Raw genomic sequence first — 20,645 nt, 5'->3', positions numbered from 1 at the left:
GGACAGGGGTCGTGCATGTTAGCTTTATTTGTACTGTAGAAGACTCTGTCACTCAAGTTGAGATAAACCGCTAAAGACAGTGACATCTCAATGGTAGACATTGTTTATTGTCATCTTGTCGGTTAAACAACAAGTTGACGTGTCTGTCAAAATTATTCCATCTAGTTGTAGATAGCAGTGCACGTAGTTGCCCTAACGGTGCAGCTTACCTGAAGTTCTTTTAGCAGGATAGGTAGTAACACGACATGGCAACTTATCGTAATCTGAACACTGAAGCTATGCTGCATGCCATTAGTTCAGCAAGCTAAGCTTGATGCTTTATGATTCCACAACAAGCTGGAACAGAATGATTGAATGGAAGCGAAGAAAAGGCTAATAATCATCAAGAGAATGTCACAGGCTAGCATAGCTAACTTTGTGTCTTTTTTTCTCTATCTTTATATTTCCTACACCAAACTCATGGTTGCATGATTAAGTTTGGTTGGTGCAAACATTTGCTTAAATAGCACCACACGCCCAACATTTGATCACCTCTTGAGTACGTCAGTTCGCAGCCTGCAAAGTTTCTCTGCACAAATTTCGAAACTCTGCTTAGGCTCCTACGAACTAGATTAGGCTAGATAGATGGAATTTTCAGGTATTAATTGAGATGCATGTGTTTGTATCCATTTTGTTGTTTGTGGCACATTTGGAGCTTGCCGTTCTGATTTGTGCCAGATACATCAAATTGGACTGTAAGCACATATGAACATCATTTGATGCTTTGATGCAACTTATGTTATTTTTTTTGGGGAATACGCAAAGCGCGTAGCTTTGTATTAAGATTGAGGGTAAGACCTTTTACAAGAGCATCTCAGTTATGTCCAAAATGCAACTTCTGTTATTGGTTGTCTTGAATTCATTCTTCACTGAGAAACAGGAGGTTAGTGAGTACAATGCAACTATATATGCAAGAACCAGTATGTATTATTGTTGTTGCATGAAAGTGCTCTTGATTGTTCTCATTTTCCCATTTCCTGACCAAACTTTTGCTTCACATTTTGGCTGCATGCTATGAGTTATCTTGACATTTTGGTTATTTTCTTGTGTTTATCATCGTGATTTGTCTAACTTAGTTGCCGCTGAATATGTCAATCATTTTGTATAGTCTCCATCAATTTCAGAAAACTATAGAATGCAACATACTTCAATATGTTCTAGAGTTTTATACCCTATGTACATATGTAAACCTACTATAATGAGAGATTATGAATGTTGCTAGATGGCAATGTGAAGTACAGCAAATTAGGAAAGAACTGTTAAGGAGGATGGTGTAATATCGTTATTGGTATAAAGACAATACATCAACTTGGTAGAAAATTTTGTGAGGATTAAGAATTTGATTTGTTTTGGTATTCCTACAGTTTATTGTAAGAAATATCCATCTGCACTTTTCAGTATTCATAATATGCACCACTAAACATCTCCTCTTTATGTTCATAGTCCTTCTACTCTGTTAGAAGTTTCTGCAGACTGTCAAGAAGCTTTAGTTGCTACTGGGCACTCCCTTACTACCACTTATTTGCTGTACAAATTTTTCCCTTTTTAGGAGCAAGGATCATCTCTGTAAAAAAAGAACAAGGAATCATTCCTTGAAATTCTTCTAATGCCTGAGTCTAATTCTAGAATATAGAATGAAGTGCTTCTTTCCCTAATGCACCTGTTGTAGCTTGTAAGCATTTGATCAGGCATGGAAGAATGCATGGGGCAACCCAGCAGTCCAAATTTATTACTGCTCTTGATAGTTTTGTCAGCCTTAGTTGTGTCAGCTCTGCTAGTTAACCCATTTAATTACTTGCTTTTGTTGTTTTAATCTGATGTGGTACTAGCAGTGACATTCTACTGGGGACATGTGCCAAGCAAAGAACCAATAATCCCCTTGTCAGAACAGAGCAGTAACAGCAGCAGCTACTGCCCACTGTCACAGGAATGATTAGCACAAATTTTATTTTAACGAGGTCAACTTAGGCAGGGCTCAACACATGCAACCACTGTACATATGCCTCACTCAGGGTAAACTTTCTTTAATTTTTATGCAGGACATGTGTACAGATCTTAGGGTGCTAGTTGCATCAGGACAACACCAAGAGGCAAGAACATACCCTATTGTCCCTCTTTGGGTTAATTTATATTCATTTTCACCTGCAAAGTGCTAAGGTATGTCCTGTTTTACAGACACTTAAAAAACATATTAGCAGTATTTCTTCCCTCAAAATTAGGAGCAGCTCTTCACATCCTTCTACTCTTCTAGCTTCCTACATGGAGAAATTCAGCTAGCTTCTAGTACTTAGTTTATTATCAGATCAATTCAATTGTTGGACTCACACCTACACAAACTGTATGAGTAAATTAGTTCTCTTTGTAGAAAATAAGATGGTAGGAGTAAATCTGACGAAAGCAGAAGGTTCCAAAGAATAAACCGTACGAACTCCCAATTACAGTAGGTCTCTGTATAGTGGTACTACTACTAGTATTTGGGGGTCTAAAAGCTAGAGCTAATCTACTGTCTGCAACTCTGCACAGATAGGGAATGTAAAATAAACATGTACATTAATTAGTCCAATCTAACGTTGGGTGGGATAAAGTAAAATAATAAAGAATGGTATATTGCTCAAAAGCAGATTAGAAAAGCCATGACTTTAAAACACATTCCCTCCATGTTCCATGTTCTCATGCCTCCCCCTTCTCCTTGTTTCTTCCTCCTCTCCTCCAGCTCCCCAACCCCAGCCTGTTAAACCCTTAATCTAATCCTGATTAACACCTCACATTTGCCCACTATGTTGAGGTGTAGAGTAGAGCTAGTACTAATCTAGATCAAAGTTGCATGTTAAAAAATGCCAAGAAGATTTATATTAGTATATGCTCCTTCTCTAACCAATCTTCTCATCACCATCATATATATGACTTTTCTGCCTTGTTGTGATCTCTAGCTTGCTAGCTGCTGCAGCCTCTGCTCTTCCTGCAGATGCAATCAGTGCAGTAAACTAAATTAAGCAGAGCAGACACTGCACTGACATGGCACAGCACTAGAAGCAGCAGAGGCAGAGCAAGCAGAGGAAGCAGAGCTAGTGCTCTCCAAGCTCAGCAAAGGTGCTTCCATTTTTGTTCCAATTTCCAATGGAAGCTACAGTGCCAGTGCTGCTGCTAGTGACTGTGCTGTCTTTGATCTTGCCCTCCGGCATTGGCGCCGCCGCCGCCGGCGATGAGCGGTCGGCGCTGCTCGCCTTGAAGGCGGGCTTCGTCGACACGGTGGGCGCGCTCGCCGACTGGACCGACGGCGGCAAGGCGTCGCCGCATTGCAAGTGGACCGGCGTCGGGTGCAACGCCGCCGGCCTCGTCGATCGGCTCGAGCTCTCCGGCAAGAACCTGAGCGGCAAGGTCGCCGACGACGTGTTCCGGCTGCCGGCGCTCGCGGTGCTCAACATCTCCAACAACGCCTTCGCCACCACGCTGCCCAAGTCCCTGCCGTCGCTGCCCAGTCTCAAGGTGTTCGACGTGAGCCAGAACTCCTTCGAGGGCGGCTTCCCCGCCGGCCTCGGCGGCTGCGCTGACCTCGTCGCCGTCAACGCCTCCGGCAACAACTTCGCCGGTCCCCTCCCCGAGGACCTCGCCAATGCCACGTCCCTGGAGACCATCGACATGCGTGGGAGCTTCTTCGGCGGCGCCATCCCCGCGGCTTACCGGAGCCTCACCAAGCTCAAGTTCTTGGGACTCTCCGGCAACAACATCACCGGCAAGATCCCGCCGGAGATCGGCGAGATGGAGTCCCTCGAGAGCCTCATCATTGGGTACAATGAGCTCGAGGGTGGCATCCCGCCGGAGCTCGGTAACCTCGCCAACCTCCAGTACCTCGACCTCGCCGTCGGCAACCTCGACGGGCCCATCCCGCCGGAGCTAGGGAAGCTTCCGGCGCTCACCTCCCTCTACCTCTACAAGAACAACCTCGAGGGCAAGATACCACCGGAGCTCGGCAACATCTCGACGCTGGTCTTCCTCGACCTCTCCGACAACGCGTTCACCGGCGCGATACCCGACGAGGTGGCGCAGCTGAGCCACCTCCGGCTGCTCAACCTCATGTGCAACCACCTCGACGGCGTCGTGCCGGCGGCCATCGGAGACATGCCGAAGCTGGAGGTGCTCGAGCTGTGGAACAACTCGTTGACGGGGTCGCTCCCGGCGTCGCTCGGCCGGAGCTCGCCGCTGCAGTGGGTGGACGTGTCGTCGAACGGATTCACCGGCGGCATCCCGGCCGGGATCTGCGACGGCAAGGCGCTCATCAAGCTGATCATGTTCAACAACGGCTTCACCGGCGGCATCCCGGCCGGGCTCGCGTCGTGCGCGTCGCTGGTGCGGGTGCGCGTGCACGGCAACCGGCTCAACGGCACGATCCCCGTCGGGTTCGGGAAGCTGCCGCTGCTGCAGCGGCTCGAGCTCGCCGGCAACGACCTATCCGGCGAGATCCCCGGCGACCTCGCGTCGTCGGCGTCGCTGTCGTTCATCGACGTGTCGCGCAACCACCTCCAGTACTCCATCCCCTCGAGCCTCTTCACCATCCCGACCTTACAGAGCTTCCTCGCGTCGGACAACACGATCTCCGGCGAGCTCCCCGACCAGTTCCAGGACTGCCCGGCGCTCGCCGCGCTGGACCTGTCCAACAACCGGCTCGCCGGCGCGATCCCGTCCAGCCTGGCCTCGTGCCAGAGGCTGGTCAAGCTCAACCTGCGGCGGAACAAGCTCGCCGGCGAGATACCTCGCTCGCTCGCCAACATGCCGGCGCTCGCCATTCTTGATCTATCGAGCAACGTTCTCACCGGCGGCATACCGGAGAATTTCGGGAGTTCGCCGGCGCTCGAGACGCTCAACCTGGCATACAACAACCTAACCGGACCCGTGCCGGGCAACGGCGTGCTGCGCTCGATCAACCCCGACGAGCTGGCCGGCAATGCCGGGCTGTGCGGCGGCGTGCTCCCGCCGTGCTCCGGCAGCCGTTCCACCGCCTCCGGGCCGCGCTCTCGCGGCACCGCCCGGCTCAGGCACATCGCGGTGGGGTGGCTGGTCGGCATGGTCGCCGTCGTGGCCGCGTTCGCGGCGCTGTTCGGCGGGCACTACGCGTACCGGCGGTGGTACGTGGACGGCGCGGGTTGCTGCGACGACGAGAACCTCGGCGGCGAGTCGGGGGCGTGGCCGTGGCGACTGACGGCGTTCCAGCGGCTGGGGTTCACGTGCGCCGAGGTGCTCGCGTGCGTGAAGGAGGCGAACGTGGTGGGCATGGGCGCCACCGGCGTCGTCTACAAGGCCGAGCTCCCCCGCGCGCGCGCCGTGATCGCCGTGAAGAAGCTATGGCGACCAGCCGCCGCCGCCGACGCCGCCGCCGCCGCGCCGGAGCTGACGGCGGAGGTGCTGAAGGAGGTGAGCCTCCTCGGCCGGCTCCGGCACCGGAACATCGTGCGCCTCCTCGGCTACATGCACAACGAGGCCGACGCCATGATGCTGTACGAGTTCATGCCCAATGGCAGCCTATGGGAGGCGCTGCACGGGCCGCCGGAGCGGCGCACGCTGGTGGACTGGGTGTCGCGCTACGACGTGGCCGCCGGCGTGGCGCAGGGGCTCGCCTACCTCCACCACGACTGCCACCCTCCGGTGATCCACCGCGACATCAAGTCCAACAACATCCTCCTCGACGCCAACATGGAGGCGCGCATCGCCGACTTCGGGCTGGCGCGTGCGCTGGGGCGCGCCGGCGAGTCGGTGTCGGTGGTGGCCGGGTCGTACGGGTACATCGCGCCGGAGTACGGGTACACGATGAAGGTGGACCAGAAGAGCGACACGTACAGCTACGGCGTGGTGCTGATGGAGCTCATCACCGGGAGGAGGGCGGTGGAGGCGGCGTTCGGCGAGGGGCAGGACATCGTCGGCTGGGTGCGCAACAAGATCCGGAGCAACACGGTGGAGGACCACCTCGACGGCCGGCTCGTCGGCGCCGGCTGCCCGCACGTCAGGGAGGAGATGCTGCTGGTGCTCCGCATCGCCGTGCTCTGCACCGCCAGGTTGCCGCGCGACAGGCCGTCCATGCGCGACGTCATCACCATGCTCAGCGAGGCCAAGCCGCGCCGCAAGAGCGGCAGCTCCACCGGCAGCGCCAGCGCCAAAGCCCCCACTCCGGCGGCGGCGGCGGTGGCGGCGGTGGTGGTGGACAAGGACAAGCCGGTGTTCACCACGACGCCGGACTCCGACTACGCTTAGCTGTGTCCATTTTCTTTCTTCCTTTTTTTTTCTTCGGTGCATGTTAATGATTTGTTCATGTATGTAGATTATTCTAAAAAAAATTGTAAGAATTTTGAGCTTGTAACAAACCAACCAACCATTTTCTGTAAGGATTAGACATAGATCATGTAGATTAATGTAAGCAATTGAAAGCAGATGAATAATTATAAACCCACTCGGTTAATTACTCTTGTTATATATCCGAGTAGAAATAATCAGAATGAAAAAGATGAACAAGATTAAAATCAAGCATTCGAATTGGCCATGTGAATTTGCATTCTCCAATCCAATATTGCAGCTCCTATTTCTGGGCCATCTAACTTAAGCATGAGCTTGATGGCCATGAATAGCTAGCTAGCAAGTGGAGATTGATTCACAGATCGCCACCCAAATCCTGACAAATCGAATCAGGATATAACAGCGCGCGGCAAGAAGATCGTTTTTCATCTGGATCTACACTACTAGCAGCAGCAGCACCGCGCCGCCTAGTACACTACAACACGGCCCATTTGTTTATAGACCGAATTTCTTGGCAGTGACAGCCTAGGCCCGTGGGCCGTGTGCTAAGTGCTAGTAGTAGTAACCATCAATCAGGGGAGGCCCGCGGTGGCCGGCGCCGGCACTACCACCACCGGTAGCCACTGATGGATCGGCCGTCCAGGCAGGCATCCATCCATGTGAAGTTCTGAATATATCATTCGACGGAGCAGTGAAGCAAAGCCTGGCTGAAGCTGCGTGCCTAACCAATTTGCTTGCATTTTATGCGCCTTCGACCTCTGTTTCATGTTTCCTTCGACTAACTTGGTTGTAACAAACATATGCATTTGTTTGCTCGAAGATTCCGAAATGTTGTCACGCTGAACAACCTTCCACATACGTGAAAACAGTTTATCGCATGACTTGCACTACAATTTTTAGCTTCAGCCTAACTGTACTTTACCCCAAGTCAGTTTTAGCTGATAACTGTATTTCACATGCTAGATGTAGTTAATTTTTAGCTTCAGCCAAACTGTATTTTACTCCAAGTCAGTTTTAGCTGATAACTGTATTTCACATGCTAGATGTTGCGTCCTTAGGTAAGTTCTAAGTACTTCCGAATACACATTCAACTAATGAACCCGACACCTACCAAAGCAACTTTATTAGGTAAATTACATTATAAAACTAGTAAAATTGGGTCCAGTTCAAGTGCAAATTGAGGATGGTAGCCAGGTTTTACATACCGTTTCGAGATGAAAACCAGTAAACGTCGGTTTTAACAAAAATAAATAAATAAATGACTTTCAAACTGATCGCAATTGTGAACCCTGGTGGCAGCTCATTTCGACCAAACAGAAGCATTTCCCAAAACTGGTTGAATGGTAGCACAAAACAAGCGGAGACACCACGGAACAAAATAAAACAACGCCATTACCATGGACGCTAAGAGAATCATGAACATTGTATGAAACAAAAATACGAGAGGTTCAACTGACTGAAATTTCAGAGGTCAAGTTTTAAAGCATCATAACAAATAAAACAAGATAAGTACATCATACTATAGGAAAGATGGCTCAATCCAGGCAAAAGTTCTTAAATTCTAGTTTCATAGCTGCTTTGACAGCAAAACGGGATCTAGTTGGCTGCGGCAGCTCTCTTCCTTGGGGTAGCCTCAGTACCTGAATGATTGAGCAAAAGGAACATAATGAATCCAAACAGCTTTACTATTTTTAACGCAATTAACATTTCCCATGAGATTTAAAACATAAGAAAAGTTCCAGGCACCTTCTCTGAAGTTGCTCTTGAACCTCCTAGGCACATGTCGCATGTACCTCATCCTTCCGGTTCCTGTGGTCTTGCGCCTAATGGCCTTCACGCTCCAGTTGTCTGAAATGACATAGTAGAAATTAAAACTAAGCAAATCCAAAAAAAAGAAAAAAGAAATTCAACCACAAAGAATCTAACTAGAGATTTAAAGGCTAACCAAAAACAATATAACTCAAATCAGGTATGTTTTCATTTAATGTATATTTCGCATTAAATGAACAATGCGAGGAAACAGATGTGCAATGATACAAATTTAAATGGTTACATTATTACAAACCAAACAACTCAACCAAGTACTGCTACCATACATTAAACAAGGCAGCAGCAGGAGCAGGTAGACATGACGGTGAACAGAGTGACAAATAGAATTGCCATATGTTTGAACTGAATGTTGAAAAAGAGCAAATATAATAAAATTGCCTGATCTCAGAAAAGAAAAGAAACAGAATAAATAAAATCTCAGGTTAGAGGATAAGTCGAAAGAAAACATAAGACAAGGGAAAATTGAGTACTTATAGAAAAAACTCTGTGCATTGGGTACATCAGAGACTTAAATACTTAGGAATCACGGGAGCATAACTCCCATCATATTGTTGCAGTTTTTCTCTCATCACTTGAGCCTGCCTCACAACAGAAGCAGGCAACACAGAAATATATAATAAACACAATGAAGGTACAAAACTTCAAAGTGTTACAAATGTTCAAATTTCTAAATAATCACTGCAAAAATCATCTAACCAAATGTGATAGCCAGAATAAAATATAAGCTCAGAAAATGAAAACATCTTCTCATTAATGCCATGGCATCTCTGAAGTCTGACATGCGAAAGTTTTCATGATTCCTCATAGCTTTTTTTTTGTAAGACAGCAAAACCATTTGGAAAATCAAATGAAAAGAAAAAAAACATATTTGTGATCAATCACGACATGAGAACTATCAGTGCTTGAATTTTGTACGTTAATACTGGCAGTTTTCATTAGCCTTTCAAAGGGAAAATATGTTGGAAGGATCATCAGAGACTTAAATACATAGGAATCACAGGAGCAAAGCTCCCATCATATTGTTGCAGTTGAAACCTCATCACTTGAACCTCATAAACATAATAGTTTTCGAATGAAACAGGCCCTCCTTATGTTTTCCAAGCAAGCATTTTAGCTTATAATCATTTGTGGAAAAAACATATGTACAAACAACACATTAAATTTTATTCGGTTAAGATCAACGCAGCCGAGCTGGTAAATCAGTTCTCAGGACCACAAATGGAACGAGAATGGATAACGCCCGAGACAATAAACATGACAGGTATCAGTTTAGAAAACATGGCTATCAGTCACGGGTCATCAGAAACACGGACCAATGTTTTCTTCATCATTTCCATCAAAACATCAGGCTTTACTAAGAGAAGGTTCGTGCAGACAACGCATCTCAGCGAATCAAGAAAACATCAACCACTAACACCCCAATTTCTAAACATTACTTGGCATCTAGACGCAATATAATCATCAAATCTACATGAAACCGAGAAGCACATGTACAAATCTAGAGGAGGCTTACACTTGCGGATGCGGGCGGCGGGGTAGCCGCAGGAGGAGCAGGTGCTCTTCTGGAGGTGGAAGCTGCGGCGGCCGCAGCGGACGCAGAGCGTGTGCGTCTTGTTCCGGCGCTTGCCGAAGCTACCCGTACCCTTCCCCTGCGAGCCACAACAAGATCACACCACGTTAACCCTAGGAGGACAAGGTGGGGGAAGAAACGATGCGGCGGCGGCGGCGGCGAGAAGGTTACCATTGTTTGGTCTGCTCCTCTCGGCTAGGGTTGGAGAGTGGGGCGGCGGAGGCGGAGATGGGGGAAGTGGAGTAAAACCCTAGCTATTTATAGGGAGCACGGGAGCAGCAATAGTGGGCTTCCATGGGCTATTCATAACCAACGCAATTGATTGGGCCGATATTAGGAACCAATAGTTACGATTCCGTTCTGGGCCAATATAATGGAACATGGGCTGTTCCATTCACCTTCAGCCAGCGAAGTCGGCCCGTCAACGAAAGTTGGGTCGCTCCGAATGGCCGAAGCCTGCATATGATGATGGAATTGTTTTAGTAATTTTAAATCCAGATTCACCGTAAACAAAACAAAAAGATTATGCTCAAACAGAAATTTGAAACTGTCCACTGGTTTTTTTTCTCTTTTTTTGCGACAAGAGCAGTTTCTTTATTGTTTGTCCTTGTACAAGCTATCTACAATTTGTTCTTCATTATTTTTTGAGTGATAGCCTGATAGGTGTTACATTGATAGCGCCATTGTTTCTCTTATGTTTATCTTATTAGCAACTAAAAGATAAATTATGTATAAAACTTCTATATATGTGTTTTTGGTTATTCAAAAACGAATGGTGTAAAATAAACTAAAAAAAATCATAAAATCAACTTCAAAATTAAATTTTAAAATTTAAATCCTACTTATAAACATAAGTGAAACAACGACGCTCTTTCGGACGAAAGATATGACACAAAGGCAACGACTTGACCCAATTAGACCACAGTACTAAAGTCCTGAAAATTGACTCGTAACCTTCGCGAAGCGCGTCTTGCCGTCGTCCTTCAATAGCGATCCGCCTTCAAGTACTTCACGGCAAAACGCAAGTCTACGAGTCTTCTAAAATTCAGTTTGTTTGCATCACGCAACGCGTGGAAATAGCATGAATCTCAAGACCAGTACAGCATTATTGTTAGCTCGTCCCTACCCATTCGGCATTGATACTGGTACGTTGCTTCTACAAAGAAGGTTTCGACGTTTCATGTGGTATAACCGCACTTTTATGCATAATAACTCCACAAGCCGAGTGGAGATCTACAACATCAGTCTGCTTGAAGGGCAGGCTCCAGAGCACCTTGATCGCTAGGACACGGTTTAAAATGGAACGGAGGGAGTACTCCTTCCATCCCAATATAAATACAATATAATACAGAGGATATATGGTATTTGTATTAGGTTGTACTTATAGGAGAAAGAAGGTACACCCATGCTCAATTTCCTTACAATCGGCAAGCGGGATCAACTTGTGGTCAAAAGTTGCTCTATCAATTGGCGTTAATGTCTATCACTAGTACTTAGTACGAGCCCTCTCTTTAATCATCGATGCCGATGGTCATCAGTCTCTCTTTTGGATTCTTCTTCCCATGACTTGACCCAATCGAAGGCAACATGGATAACATTGGGTCCGGCAAATCTCTCCGGCCCTGTTTAGCATATTGGACGAAAGAGCGGAACGATATATTTGCAAATTGAAAATAATTTATGAATATAATTTTCATATACTTTTTTAACGAGCTAAATACAAATGTTGAAAAATAAATTACGGTAAAAACATCATAATCAATTATAAGTTTAAGGTTGAAAATTAAAATTTTTACCGACAAGTATAAGGATAAGTGAAAACATAAGACTGCTCGTCTCGCCATCCTGTTTCGCCTCAATCACCCGCAGCTCAAGCTCAATGACTTGACCCAACGCGTGATTTTTACGGTAAACAGCTGTCTCTATATTTTTTTCTGTAGAAAACTGGTAAAATAGTGGGTGTTTCAGAAACTGAAAAACGGCCCAAGCGTTAGGGAGGCACACTGATAAACTGCAGTGCTGCTGTATCTCGGTGGCTTTTCTGTTTGAGATTTGCCAGTACTAGTATTGTGTGTGATCATTTCATAACATCGATGCGGCGTATTGGCTTTGCATGATCTTCATTTCATAACATTCAGTTTTGTAAATGTGATTCTCACGGAGTAGACATGGCAAGTCACAAATTTAAGGCTTGAGCCTTGAGGTTAGAGTTGAGTCATTAGCACATAATTAATTGAATACTACTATTAGTTGTTATAAATTTGGAAAATAGATTTATTTGATTTTTTAACAAACTCCTCCATTATTTTTTCCACAATACCCTTTAGCAGTTCGAAAAATATGCTAACGATAGACCAAATGGAACGGGTTGACCGACTAACGTTGATGAAGTAAACGATACTATAGAAGCCGTTTCTTGTAGCAGATGGGGCAAAACATGCGTTGCCAATTTCAATCTTACAAAATTTTGGCAATGCTAGATTTTGGTAAGTTTCGACATTTCTAAATTTTGGTAGCGTTAAATGTATTTAGTTTAATGCCTATCTAAAATTTGATAGTGTTTTTCTGAGAGGAAAAATCAAGGACTACCAAATTTTTGTATGATGGAATTGGTAAGATCATATTTAATTTGTTATCCTACCAAAATTTAGTAATATCAATGTGGCAATGAAGTGAATAGGCCCACAATAATTTCAGCTTTTCTCTTCTTTTCTTTTGCCAGGAAATTATTTGAGATATTAATAATTAATGTACCTGGAAACCACTAGCTGTTCTGACCGAGTCTGCTCTGAATGGATGCAATCAAGCAATAGCACTCTACGTCCATATTAAAAGCACTAGTAGGACTGGACCTCCAGAGGCTTGCTTCATTATATAAGCATAGCTCAGTTAGAAGAGGAGAACAAGAACCTATAGGAGAAACGTAAAAGATATAGAGAGAGATGGCTGGAGTAGTACCATGGATGATCCTTGCAACCACCCTACTGCTAGCAACCATCAGCATCAGTGCAGCATCCAGGACGGCTAAGCCTAGATGCAAAGAAACATGCGGCATCCTCACCATTCCCTACCCCTTCGGCATCGGTGCTGGTTGCTTCTACACTGATGGGTTCGACGTTTCATGCGAGCATAACCGCACTTACATGCATAACTCAAGCAACAAGATGGAGATCTACAGCCTCAATCTGCTTGGAGGGCAGGCTCAAGTCAGCACCTTGATAGCCAACAAATGCTCCAACACAGATGGCACTTGGACAGATGGTTGGGTATCAACATGGACTGCTCCTTTTTTCACATTATCCAGCAGGGCTAACAAGTTGACGGTGGTTGGATGCAATACCCTTGCATTCCTGGGGGGCTACAACAAGAAAGAACAGAACGTTGGGGCTGGGTGCTTCTCGATGTGCCCCGACAAGCAGAGTGTGGACAGTAGCGGCCAGTGCTCCGGCATGGGCTGTTGCCAGACATCTATTGCACCAAAGCTCAGCTCCTTCAACGTGACATTTGACAGCGGGTTCGACAATTCTGAGGTGAACAGCTTCAATCCATGCAGTTATGCCTTCGTTGCCGAGCAGGACTGGTTCAGGTTTGAGCCTGATTACCTAGAAGGTCACAAGTTCACAGACAAGTACAAAGGGGTTCCTACTGTGCTTGATTGGGTTGCTGGAAGAGAATCATGTGCCCAAGCGCCCAAGAACAGGACATCATATGCCTGTGTTAGCACGAACAGCAGCTGCATCAACTCACCAAATGCTACCGGGTATCTCTGTGCCTGCAACAATGGGTTTGCAGGCAACCCGTACCTGGAAGGAGGGTGCCAAGGTAACCAACTCACTGCAATTCACTTTTATTTTTCAAGTTCACCTTATGTCCATCTGTGCATTGATCTTCAGTTGTTTTCCTACTTTTCCATGGCGTCAACAGATATCAACGAGTGCGAATCTCCGGGTCAGTACTGCCATGGAATCTGCGACAACACAATTGGGGGCTACCATTGCTACTGCGGGCCTGGGACTCAAAGTACAGATCCAAAGAGAGAGCCCTGCAATCCAATAACAGCTTCAGAAAGAGCTAGACTAACAAAAACGTTTATAGGTAATTCCCAATACTCCAAAGTCCTAATATTTCATGAAGGAATAACATATAAAAGGTACTGTGCAGTAGACTCCTGACATTTCCCGCTGGGTAGAATTGTCTACTTCATTCCCCTTAGCTAGAAGCCAGACAGATAGGCAAAATACATATATTACAGTAAGCATTCTATTGCAAAATGTTTCACTATCTGTAACTAACTTGAGAAATATTATAGGAGAATTATCTCCAGCCATAGGTTCAATTATATAGCAATCTTACACAAGGATACAGTATTATAATGCTAATTCAGCAATAAATACCCACAGAAAATTTCTCCTCGACTTCTGGTAACTAAAAAAAGGTTTTTCTTCGCAGGCATTTCGGTATGCGCTATTATACTGCTTAGTTGCACTTTTGCACTACTGATCGAATGCCAGAAAAGAAAGCTGATGAAAGAAAAAGAAAGGTTCTTTCAACAAAATGGGGGTATGCTGCTGTATGAGCAAATCCGGTCAAAGCAAGTTGATACTGTGAGAATATTCACAAAAGAAGAACTAGAGAATGCAACAGACAATTTTGACTCAAGCAAAGAACTAGGAAGAGGCGGTCATGGCACTGTATACAAGGGGATCCTCAAAGACAACAGAATAGTAGCCATAAAGCGCTCAAAGATTATGAATATGGTTCAGAAAGATGAATTTGTGCAAGAGATGATTATACTTTCACAGATCAACCACAGGAATGTGGTAAGGCTTCTAGGTTGTTGCTTAGAAGTGGAAGTTCCAATGCTGGTCTATGAATTCATCCCAAATGGCACTTTGTTCGAGCATATACATGGTAAATACAGAACAACCTCCATTTCACTGGATGCTCGTCTACGGATTGCTCAGGAATCTGCAGAAGCACTAGCATATCTACATTCATCAGCATCCCCTCCAATAGTTCATGGTGATGTCAAATCTCCAAACATTCTCCTAGGTGACAACTACATAACAAAAGTGACTGACTTTGGAGCATCAAGGATGCTTCCAAAAGATGAAATACAGTTTATGACAATGGTACAGGGGACTCTAGGCTACCTAGACCCAGAATACTTACAAGAGCGCCAGCTAACACAGAAAAGTGATGTTTATAGCTTTGGAGTTGTGCTTCTAGAACTAATAACAGGAAAGACTGCAATTTATTCTGAAAATACTGAAGAAAAGAAAAGCCTTGCATCATCCTTCCTTCTGGCACTGAAAGAGAACAGACTTGAGTCCATCTTGGACAGGAACATATTAGGTGTTGGAACAGAGCTGTTCCAAGATGTTGCTCAACTGGCAAAATGCTGCTTGAGTACAAAGGGGGAAGAACGGCCATTAATGACAGAAGTAGCTGAAAGGTTAAAAGCAATAAGAAGCACCTGGCGTGAGCAATTGATTGAGGGTGCTAATGAAGAAACTGTATGTTTGCTTGAAAACTCATCACAGTATGACCCTTCTACCACTGGACGACATGGAAGCTTGATGGCGCTAGATATAGAAACTGGTAGATGATGAGTATGCAAGTATCAATAAATGGTTTTAGCAGAGTTTCGATTAGCATCTCCTGACATAAATATCTTGTAAAAATATTTGTGTTCAAGAATAAAAACTGCAGGAAATCAATGAAAACTTATATGTGACATGATTTTATGAGGTTCAGTATGTCAGCAACAACAATGTGCCATGGAATGGTCTGTCCTACCTTCTTTGTTTTTTACCAGGTGGTTTGTCCTACTTTCACCATGGAAGTTGCCGCCAATACATCGACATAGAATCGCATCATAAAGGATGGGAAAAATTCTCTCTCTCAAAATAAAGGCCCAAGTTACAGATCATTTATTGAATGACAAAATAAAGAAGGCCAAAACATGATTAGAAATTGTTAGACAAGATAGTAGACTAACAAAGTAACAGGCCTTTTCTGCCACAGCAATCACAATACATTCATCCGTGAATAAACTACAACTGATGACTGAAGGTCTCTATCAACCTTGAAGTGGGAGTGAAAAAATCTCCTAGCCTGCCAACCAGGACACATGTCATGATGTTAATGGACAGGAAAGATTAAGAATACAAGAGATAATATATTAATTATCACGTCATACACAGCCAATCATGCAATGTAATGCAACCTATCCATCATGTTTTAAGACAGCTAGTTCACAAATTGTAACTACAATAAAACTATTAACTACCTGAGTGCAACAAACAATAACCTGATTTTATTTTGCCATCGATTGCAAGCAATGCAGAGCTTGTGTCAGATGCTCACCTTACAAACTGATGGCAATTCTTGCTAGGAGGACTACTCACAAAAGGGAATTTAATTATACTGGTTTCTAGGACACGTAGTTCTTGATATTAGGACACTAGGGTTGGTATACCCACAATGTTACCGCAAAATATGTCATTATCATAGTCATCTGATCGTGCATAGCCAATACTACAACATGAGAGGAGGCGCGCATCCACGCGAGAGAGAGAAAGGGGGGGGGGGCACAAACTTAAAAATGTGGCCCATCCTTTGTGTTTTAGACATTTCTTTATGAACCAACTTGAACAATACCTTTGATTTTTTTTTTCTTTTTAGAAGTAATCAGTTCCATTTGGACATCAGCTGCAATGTCTGACTTCAATATCAATTTATATGCATATGCTAGTGCAAAATTATATTGCAAATCTAATGATAAAAATTTCAACATGACCAATTTACAAGGCATTGAGTAAGAAAAGTTTAAGCACAAGTTTCTAAAACATCATATAAATAAAGACTACTAAGTATATGCATTTTTTTTAGACTGCAGGTAAACTTCATTACCCGGCTTTCGAAAGAAAGCCTAAAACAAACTGACAAGGTCTTACAAAAGGGAAATCTAAACTACCAAACAGAAAAAAGGTATATGCATATGCCTATTAAACTGAGGGAAGAAGAGATTTTAAGATTCAACATGGTTTTACCTCTCTAAAAGAATTGTGCAGAAGCAACTTGAGATGCCTTTCTTCAGACTCAAATAATACAATGTGACTGAAAGAAGATAAATTTCCAAAAACCTTGCCCACAAAATCTGATGGGTTCATGAGGAAACGATCTGACTCATCCAAGGTCCCTTTGTTTTCGCTGGTAACAAGCACGCTAAGTCAGGATAATTGGCTAAATCAGGTACAACATAGTAAAATGAAATGCTATATCTACTGCACTAGAAAAAAGTGAAGGCATAATCACCTAGGAGTACAGTCCAAAAAGCGCATAGGCAGGTTGTAATGTAATGTAGAGTAATAAGGTGTTGAATGGCAAGGCATAAGGAAGAGGACACTCTTTACTCTTCCATCATGGGCTTCTTGTGACAGGTAAAACATAACATCTTCAGTTCCTCTCTGACAAAGTGAAAATGTACACATAAGAGCAGTTAAGGAATTTTGAAAAGAAAAGCTAACTAGGCACAAATAGAAAACAACAAAATTTACCTAAGGAACAACATAGATAAAGAATATGTTTACTTAAAAGTAGAACTTACCTGATGGTACAAGGACATATATAAAGCCATTGGAACATTTGTTAAGATAAGCAGAATGACAGAAAGCTGAAACCTTGAAAGGTGGCCTTTCTCACTGCGACCTTTTCCCTTGAATTGTGCCATTGCAGCTAAGTTGTATCCTGAGAACATAAACATCAAAGGAAGCACCGGGAGAACAAACCTGTTGTATTCGATCCATTTATATCAGGGCATGTGCACTTGTGTAGTGAGAAGAGATTGAACATTACAAACTTGTGAGAAGAGATAAGTACCTGAATTCTTTATGTCCAAGTATGCTATAAACTGCTAATACCCAGACAATAAGACCTGCAAGCCTCCATTCTCAAGACTTCATAATTCCAGAAATTGAAAACGGTAAGAAAGTCCAAATCATCGATGGAAAACCTTGGCTGAAGTACCAATGGAACACATGTGTTCCATAGTAGTCGCCTCCCGAAGAGAAGAGATTAAATTTCAAAAAATTAAGTGGCACTATGACCCGGGAACCATACATCCAACAATCAAGAAATGTTGTCACAGCAAGGACAAAGACCCTGCAGAAAAATTAAAAGGCATAAGGTTTATAGAGGTATTCCTCAATTTTGACAAAGAGAACAAATGACCTTACAAGAAAAGCAATCCTTAAATCATCATTTTTTTGGACAATAAGGCGATCGCAATTTTAACAAAAGAAACTGAAGGGGTCAAGAGATCTGATCTCAGAAATGATATACATAATGCTGATGACACGACAGACAATTGCATATCGCACATAGGATTGTAACAATCCAGCCCACATGCCCTAAAGCTGGTGTTTGTGCATAACTTATCTTACCCACAACTATATAGTAATCGACCATGCAACCTTTGTTTTGCTACCATTTAGCATGGTGGACAGTAATGCCGATCCCTCCTGAACAATGTGAATGACTTCCATATGTTCAGTTTGTTTTTTTCAGAAGACCGACCAGCGAGCATTCTTCCCATGGGAAACATCCTATATATACATCAGCGTAATATATATGCGATACAAAAAAAATTAAGAAATAAAAGACAAAATCCATCAGCATTATGATGCAAAAATTCAAGAAATAACAGAGAAAAGACATTATGAAAATTTACCATAAACAACATCCTAAATTCATCCAATTTATACACATCCAGTGCACAAATCCAAGAAAGAAATATACTGAAACCATAAGTTCGATGCAAATTTTAAAATAATTTCTTACCCTAGTGGAATAACCTCGAGAAAGAGAAACCGGGATTTCGATTTCGTCTGAATAAAATCCAAAAGACCAACATATAGCCATGTTATGGCACTTGTTGGCCGAATAGCACAAGCTAAGGCAGCTATGAGTAGAGCCATTTTTCTTGATGGAGGGCTTTGCTTGCTAGCAGGCTTCTGCCTTGGAACAACCAAAGCTCCTTTCGAAGACTCTATTGCAACAAACCAATAGTAAAGTCCAGTAATAGTCAAAACTGTCTCCATGCTGTTTGAGAGAGTACGTGTGATACAGAAGAACATGAACCAGTTAACCAGCTGCGAAAATAACTGGAAATGAGTTGTTAAGGTCACCATTCACCAGGAAAATGGACTTCCTTATTCATGAAAAAGAAAATCGTATATACAGAAATGAGTTCAAGGATACTGCACTGGGCAACATGATTATTGAAAATGAGTTTCGAAAGTTTATATAAGTAGAGATCCCCAAAAGATGCAAAGACTGCTTGTAGAAGACGTGGAGCCATAACCTGTGGGGGAAAACAAAGAAATAATAAGAAAATGTTGCTTCTCAGTGCGTTGAAAAAATAAGGCCATGCAGAGTGGAGTGATATCTGATTAACATATAGGTTTATTTGCTTAGAATTGAGACTGAACATAGAACAGGGTACACATTCTGCATGGTTAGAATTAAGAACCCATTTGTAAGCTATCCCAACAAAGAATCTAGCTACAGGAGAAATTGTTGATACTGAGCACTTGTGATCCCCTTTCATATAACTGAACTTGTGTTAATAGAAAGTTGAAGCACCACATGACATTGACCAGAATTATCACTTGCAATCTTCGCCCAGAGAAATACCTAATGAGTTTTTGGCATGATTTGCTAGAGTAATTACCATAAACCATGGGGTATCCAAGTGGAGCAGGGCCAGAATCTTGTAAAGCGCAGCAAAGACCAACGGATGGAGGTAACTTCGGAGACCCCTCTTCCACTCCCAAGTAAGGTGGCCATACCTGCAGTGAACAGAAAATGCGGCAGTTCAAGTATCCCACTCCCTTTGAGAGTGTCAGCTGGATTCTATTTCGATTTCAAGCGACTTACAAGCAGACTAAAAGCCGGCGCACAACAGCCAGCGGCGGCGGCGGCGGCGGCGAGTTTTACCCGAAGACGATGCGGTGGGCGACCTCGAGGCACTGCCAGTGCTCGTCGGGGTTGAAGTAGGTGCGCACCAGCAGCGCGTTCGCCGCGCGGAAGGCCAGCGCCAGCGCAAGCACCCTTCGCTCCGATCCCAACACGGACGGCGGATCCGGCCTCTCCTTCTCCGTCGACGAGGCTTGTGCGGTGGACGAGTCGCCGACGCCCTCAGGAGGCGGCGGGCCGGTGGCATTAGATCGCCTCCGGTGGCTCATCGCGGCGGCGACGGCGAGGCAGCCAGCCCCTTCCAGGCTTGCTTAGCACAAGGCTAACGATGGGGAGTGGAAGGAGGAGGAGGCGCGCCGCCGTCGCCGTCGCCGTCGCCGGAGTCGCGAAGGAGGAGCCGAGGAGGCATATGTTCTTCCTATGGTTTGGGACTTTTGGGCTGGGAAATTCACTCCCAGGCCCATTTAGGGCCCCTTTAAATCGCAGGAATGTAAAAACACAGGAATAGAAAAAACGCAGGATTTTTATAGAAATGTAAGTGTAAAATAGAGGATTGCAAAACACAGAAAAAACAGAGGAATGGTCGTTTGATTGGACCACAGGAAAAACGCAAGAATTAGAGGAGAGATAAAGACTCAAAGGAAAGTTTCCAAGAGGTTTTACCTCATGTTAGAATTCCTCCAAAACTTATATGGCATTAGGCAATCCATAGGAATTTCATATGATTCCATAAGATCCATTCCTTTGATTAAAAGGGTTATATAGAAAAAATTCTATAGAAATAAAATCCTCTAAAATTTCTATAAATTTTCTTTGAATTAAAGGGGCCTTAAACTGCGTTTTTGGCCTGCACTGGAACAACTACCTCATGGGCCCGGATCCGGTCCAGACAAACAAAGGCCTCCGAGGGGGAAGGTCAGGAGAAGGGCCATGGGAAACTGAC

The 20,645-nt window shown here is 44.4% G+C and overlaps 3 protein-coding genes, 3 non-coding genes and 1 pseudogene across 6 annotated transcripts; 2 read left to right on the top strand and 5 right to left on the bottom strand.

Moving 5' to 3' along the window:
* The first annotated feature begins 2,945 nt into the window (after positions 1-2,945).
* On the top strand, positions 2,946-6,500 carry LOC127761786 (MDIS1-interacting receptor like kinase 1-like). Its single transcript, XM_052286115.1, has one exon. It carries the CDS (start codon positions 3,157-3,159, stop codon positions 6,280-6,282), a length of 3,126 nt encoding a protein of 1,041 aa, XP_052142075.1. The 5' UTR covers positions 2,946-3,156; the 3' UTR covers positions 6,283-6,500.
* A 1,243-nt stretch (positions 6,501-7,743) lies between these two features.
* LOC127761115 (60S ribosomal protein L37-1-like) lies at positions 7,744-9,981 on the bottom strand. Its single transcript, XM_052285339.1, has 4 exons — positions 9,893-9,981; positions 9,665-9,800; positions 8,068-8,169; positions 7,744-7,961 (listed from the first exon to the last, which is right to left on the bottom strand). Exons 1-4 carry the CDS (start codon positions 9,893-9,895, stop codon positions 7,918-7,920), a joined length of 285 nt encoding a protein of 94 aa, XP_052141299.1. The 5' UTR covers positions 9,896-9,981; the 3' UTR covers positions 7,744-7,917.
* Positions 8,646-8,730, bottom strand: LOC127764904 (small nucleolar RNA Z199). Its single transcript, XR_008016044.1, has one exon. It is a non-coding gene; the product is annotated as a small nucleolar RNA Z199 (small nucleolar RNA).
* Positions 8,871-8,964, bottom strand: LOC127764827 (small nucleolar RNA R64/Z200 family). The gene has a single exon (XR_008015971.1). It is a non-coding gene; the product is annotated as a small nucleolar RNA R64/Z200 family (small nucleolar RNA).
* LOC127764905 (small nucleolar RNA Z199) lies at positions 9,118-9,201 on the bottom strand. The gene has a single exon (XR_008016045.1). It is a non-coding gene; the product is annotated as a small nucleolar RNA Z199 (small nucleolar RNA).
* A 2,584-nt stretch (positions 9,982-12,565) lies between the features above and the next one.
* LOC127762017 (wall-associated receptor kinase 5-like) lies at positions 12,566-15,453 on the top strand. Its single transcript, XM_052286358.1, has 3 exons — positions 12,566-13,543; positions 13,646-13,816; positions 14,171-15,453. Exons 1-3 carry the CDS (start codon positions 12,664-12,666, stop codon positions 15,328-15,330), a joined length of 2,211 nt encoding a protein of 736 aa, XP_052142318.1. The 5' UTR covers positions 12,566-12,663; the 3' UTR covers positions 15,331-15,453.
* On the bottom strand, positions 13,077-20,202 carry LOC127762019 (mannosyltransferase APTG1-like; annotated as a pseudogene).
* Between the last annotated feature and the right edge of the window lie 443 nt (positions 20,203-20,645).

This window comes from Oryza glaberrima, chromosome 2 (genome assembly GCF_000147395.1).
Source record: "Oryza glaberrima chromosome 2, OglaRS2, whole genome shotgun sequence".
NCBI classification, from domain to species: Eukaryota; Viridiplantae; Streptophyta; class Magnoliopsida; order Poales; family Poaceae; genus Oryza; species Oryza glaberrima.
Note: the sequence above shows the minus strand (reverse complement) of the source record. Positions and strands in the feature narration are given on the sequence as shown.

Excerpts from the sequence above, each read along its gene's own strand:
- LOC127761115 (XM_052285339.1), bottom strand. Across the intron at positions 8,170-9,664 it reads CGCCGCCCGCATCCGCAAGT|ACAACTGGAGCGTGAAGGCC; the intron begins GTAAGCCTCCTC and ends ATGTCATTTCAG. Across the intron at positions 7,962-8,067 it reads CAAGAGCAACTTCAGAGAAG|GTACTGAGGCTACCCCAAGG; the intron begins GTGCCTGGAACT and ends TCAATCATTCAG.
- LOC127762017 (XM_052286358.1), top strand. The coding sequence starts at position 12,664 with ATGGCTGGAGTAGTACCATGGATGATCCTTGCAACCACCCTACTGCTA. Across the intron at positions 13,544-13,645 it reads CCTGGAAGGAGGGTGCCAAG|ATATCAACGAGTGCGAATCT; the intron begins GTAACCAACTCA and ends TGGCGTCAACAG. Across the intron at positions 13,817-14,170 it reads ACTAACAAAAACGTTTATAG|GCATTTCGGTATGCGCTATT; the intron begins GTAATTCCCAAT and ends TTTTCTTCGCAG.
- LOC127761786 (XM_052286115.1), top strand. The coding sequence starts at position 3,157 with ATGGAAGCTACAGTGCCAGTGCTGCTGCTAGTGACTGTGCTGTCTTTG.